Source organism: Sinocyclocheilus rhinocerous, unplaced genomic scaffold (assembly GCF_001515625.1).
Source record: "Sinocyclocheilus rhinocerous isolate Xijiao unplaced genomic scaffold, SAMN03320098_v1.1 scaffold1764, whole genome shotgun sequence".
In the NCBI taxonomy this organism is placed as follows: Eukaryota; Metazoa; Chordata; class Actinopteri; order Cypriniformes; family Cyprinidae; genus Sinocyclocheilus; species Sinocyclocheilus rhinocerous.
This window is the reverse complement of record NW_015642520.1, coordinates 277,522-282,098: the sequence shown is the minus strand read 5'-3', so window position 1 is coordinate 282,098 and position 4,577 is coordinate 277,522. Positions and strand designations below refer to the sequence as shown.

The window sequence follows — 4,577 nt, the reverse complement described above, 5'->3', positions numbered from 1 at the left end:
GCTGAGGGTAAAGGTGATGGATTGGCCAAGCATGTCTCCAGACCTAAACCCTATTGAGTATCTGTGGGGCATCCTCAAACGGAAGGTGGAGGAGCACAAAGTCTCTAACAAATAAAATATTTACAAAAATGTGAGGGGTGTACTCACTTCTGTGAGATACTGTATATATCACACCATATATTGCCGTTTTTACAATATTTTTAAATAAATATAGCCCTGTTGAGCATAAGATTTTTTTAAAAACATTAAAACCTCCCCTCTTTGTTTTTGATTTCCTTTTGTCCTTGATATGGCCCCCACTAGCAGATAACAATCATCCATACACTGTGAAAAGAGAGGGGGAGAGAGGAGGATGGTTGGCCTGAATCGGAATATAAATGAGTGAAGATAGTGAGTCATTGAATGAGGCATACGAATCATGAATGCGCTGAAATGATCCAAATATGTGCACTCATCTAATTACACAAACTTACTCACAATTCCATGATCAGACAAAAAGCATGCATTAAACTCTAGGTATCTGGGTCATGCATGTGTATTTGTGAGTGTTCACCTCGTATAATCTCTGAAGACTCCCTCAGACTGTCAAATATCAGGAGCTTTTCATTTAGAAGAAACCAGATAGGACCACCTGGCGTCACAAGTCACACTGGCATTGTCGGTCCATGTCATCTTAAATCTAGTATGGGCATTTCAGCTGGTATTTGTGAGTTTGATGTCATGCCTAGCGGCTGCCTTGCCACCTCAGGCGGTTATGAGGCTGGTACATTACCTCTGTATCCCACAGTGGACACTAAACAGGCTGTTGCCATGTCAACCAGAGCATGGTTCAGAGGGATAAAGCGCCGTGGGACTGTCATTTGGGCAGAACCAAGCCAGGCCACGCACCGACCGGCTTGTACGGGACTCATACTCACTAATGAATTATGTATTGATGCAGACAGAATCTGCATAATTATGCAGAATTCTAGTTGGTGAATATATAATGAAACTAGTCCAAATGAGCATGCAAGGAGTCAAGGATGTATAAAATGTGTAGACGCTGTGTGTAGACTCTCTCTCGTCCCCTCAGACATATGCTTTCAGCTGCTGTAGGAGAGACCTGTGACATCATCTACATGAAGGTGGAAGTTGGTTTTGTCAGACGCAACTGAACAGCTTGGGGGGTCTGTGCTAAAACTAGTCAGCTGCCTACTCCTTACATAGTCAGCATCCTTACAGAGAAGTAACTCCACTCACAGCTGAATCTGATAGTTTAGAGTTTGCCATTAGCATGTTGCAGACAGGCACAAATTTGTAGCACAAAATCTTTTTAATTTTTAGTAATTTTTTTATTTAACTTAATTTTTTCTTAATTATTAAGTAATTATTTTTTATTAATTTTGGTAATTTGTGTGTGTGTGTGTGTATATATATATAAAATATTTTTTAAGTAATATTTTTTTGTCGAATGATTTTTCTTGCTTCATCTACCATTAGATTTATATGAAACGGCATTTTTGAGTGTAGTACATCCACACAGATGTGTGTAGCACGCACACACACACACACACAGCCAGTCACGCAGGGTAATAAATGGTGGGCTGTTGACGTCAAAAGAGGGAGGAAACACACACACACACACACACTTGCTCCTGCACGAAAACCTTACCTGGTAGCTATGCTCATGTTCATTTTCTTTTAAATGGAGTTTCTGTTCCTAACCCTTTTTAATTTCTCTCTATCTCTCTCTCGCTTTCCAGTATCATTGCAGATGTTCCTTTGGGAACTGAATGAATATGAAACAAATGCGGCATTATGGGAGAGGCTGTAACAGTCACATGTCTGGTGGCTGGTGACCTTTGTGTGTTTGAGAGAAAGATAGATTTATGAAGGATGGATGAAGCGAGACAGCAAAAGAGAGAGATGTAAGGCCGGTGAGGTTGAGCTCTGAGCCAGAGAGTGATGTGTAGTGGCCGCCGGGGTTTCCATGGCAATACTGGCAAGACCATCGATCACAAGCACTCATTCCTGAATCCTTCTCATATGCGCTCCGTCTTTTCCCCCCAGAAGTTTGAGCCATGCAACATCTCGCTTTTACAAGCAGGCTAAAGTGCATGTCTTAATCCTGAGAGAGATTGTGTGTGTGTTAGTGAAGACACAGCAGGTCGATTTTCCAGAAGCTGTTTGTAAGAGCATTTTCCCACTAGAGCCTCAAGAGGATTTATTTATTTTTTACAAATTTAATTAGATTTCAAATCATTTAGAAGATTTCAATGTCCTAATGTTTTGAGAATAAACAAACAAAACATCAGTTTTTGTAAAAATGACATCTTTATTCTCAAAGCATTCTGAATTTATTCCCCCAACACTATGACTTTGTTCAGCGAACATTGCAAATTTATTGTAACATTACAACTTCATTCTCAAAACATTACGAATTTATTCTCAAAATATAACCTACTTCTCTATCAAAAACATTTTCTATCAAAACATTACTTTATCAAAACATCCTTTTGTGCAAAACATGAATTCTTGTAACATTACTACTTTATCCTCAAAACTTTACACATTTATTTTCATAACATTGACTTTAAAAAAAAAGACATTCTCATAACATTACGACTTTTTTCTCATACATTGATTTTAATCTCATAATGCTATTACTTTATTCTTGCAATTTTGAACTTCAAATTTGACAAAATCTTGCTTTAATGGAAAGCCATGTGATGACTTACAGTAGTTCAGAAGCGTTGCCAGTCAACATATAGTCAAACTATCCTACATTTGACCATTTATTGACCATGGTATTTTTGCAGTTTTTGTCCATTTCAAGTGTTTTTTTACTGTTTTAAGCACACCTAAGAACCACTCCTGAGGTCTGGGGGAAGTGATTTTGGATGGTGTGAAATCAGGGTGGCACGGCGGCTGTTAACACTCCTCACATCTGCCGTTTAGTACACTGTATGACGTGTTTAGAAAACGCATTGAGATGGAGAGGAAGAATATCTAGGAGACTAATCCAAATGAAGAATGAACAAGTGAGTCAGCTCTTGCCTTCGGACAGAGTCGGAGTACTACTAGGAAGTGTGTGTCTGTGTGAGCTTTGAGTTCTTTTATTTCCTGCCTATGGTCTTTGTTACCGAAAAGGTCACTTAGTTTATTCATGTTAACATGCACAGACAGGCAATGACTGCTGGTTATCTGTGCAGTGCGATTGGTCATCTGGTCAATGGAGTCTCAATCCAAAGATCAGCAGATTGTTTTCTGGTGCTACTATAATTGGATACGAGGTTTACATTTGATTTATGGGCTGTACAAGAACTGATACACAATTCGCTTTTCCAAGAACACTGAGAGTGTGTTTTTGTGCACTAACCGTGTGTGTGTGTGTGTGTGTGTGTGTATGTGTGCAGGTGATCCATCGGCACTTCTATCTGAAGCGAGTGGAGATCATGGCCCAGTGCGAGGGCTGGATCTGTGATATTCAGCAGTACAGCAGCGATAAGAGAGTCGGACGAACCATGTCTCATCACGCAGCTGCACTAAAGGTACAACACTATGTGTTCACTGTCATACAAATGGAAATTGTGCCATTTGTTGTGTCTTTAAAACCGATTCCATGCGTTTTTTTGCAGAGGCACACGGCTCAGCTCAGAGAAGAGTTGTTGAAGCTTCCCTGTCCTGAAGGCCTGGAGCCGGACGGGGAGGAGTTTTCCGAGAAAAGCACCTCGCTGATGGTGAAAGAGCTGCCAGGTCAGGACGCAGAGAAGCAGACGGACAGCCCGGATGCCCACTGTAGCGATGGCCAGCTATGATCCCCTGTCCCCCTGAAGCCCCGCCCACCGCCTTTGACTATCCATTGATATTGAAAAAAGACTGGATGGCTTTGGTGATTAAGCCATTTTTTTGTCAATATTTGTATGTAAGAATCTAATTATGTAATAGCATAAAAAGAGAGGACAGTCAAAGCAAAGAAAATACAAGGAAATTAATCCGCTTACACCCACCAACACAAGACGAACCGCTGAACTCTATGCTCCGCCCTGAAGAAAACAAAGAAAAGAAAAGATCCTTTTATTTACTTGTAAAAGAGTATCATTTTTTTGTGCTTTTTTTCCTTTATTTTCCCAAATTGTTCAATAACCACTGATTGATATGTTATTAAACTTGTTTATGTAAACAAAATGAAAGATAAAATCACAGTATATATAAGGGAACTGCCTTTAGTGGAGAATGTTTACCAAATGTTAATTTCTCTCTTTTTTTTCTTTTCTTTTCTTTTGGACTGTTAGTGCAAGGACAGTTTGTAAGTGAGAATATACTGGTCATTCTTTAAGCGAACTATTTAAAAGAAGAACGTAACGAACACGCGCCCCATACACACTCTTGAGTCCCCCCGATCCTCTGGTGACCCTCTGACAGTGCTTTTGGTTTCTACAGATTTATGTACACTTCAATAATAAAGCCTGAAACGGACGTTCAGAAGTGCTCTGATGACTGGATGCTCTCTTTCAGGCTGATCAATAGCACGTTTTGTTTTTGCCCTCTCTCTGCTTTTAAGTGCAAGTTTAATAAATGCAACCTGTTTTACTTTG

General features: G+C 39.9%; 1 protein-coding gene across 1 annotated transcript in view; it reads left to right on the top strand.

The window, feature by feature from the left end:
- Positions 1-4,577, top strand: part of LOC107755968 (baculoviral IAP repeat-containing protein 6-like) — a 110,430-nt gene extending 105,853 nt beyond the window's left edge. Inside the window, exons 68-69 of the mRNA XM_016572932.1 lie at positions 3,340-3,530; positions 3,618-4,577. Coding sequence (XP_016428418.1) covers positions 3,340-3,530; positions 3,618-3,797 — 371 coding nt within the window. The 3' untranslated portion in view covers positions 3,798-4,577. The remainder of the gene's footprint in view (positions 1-3,339; positions 3,531-3,617) is intronic.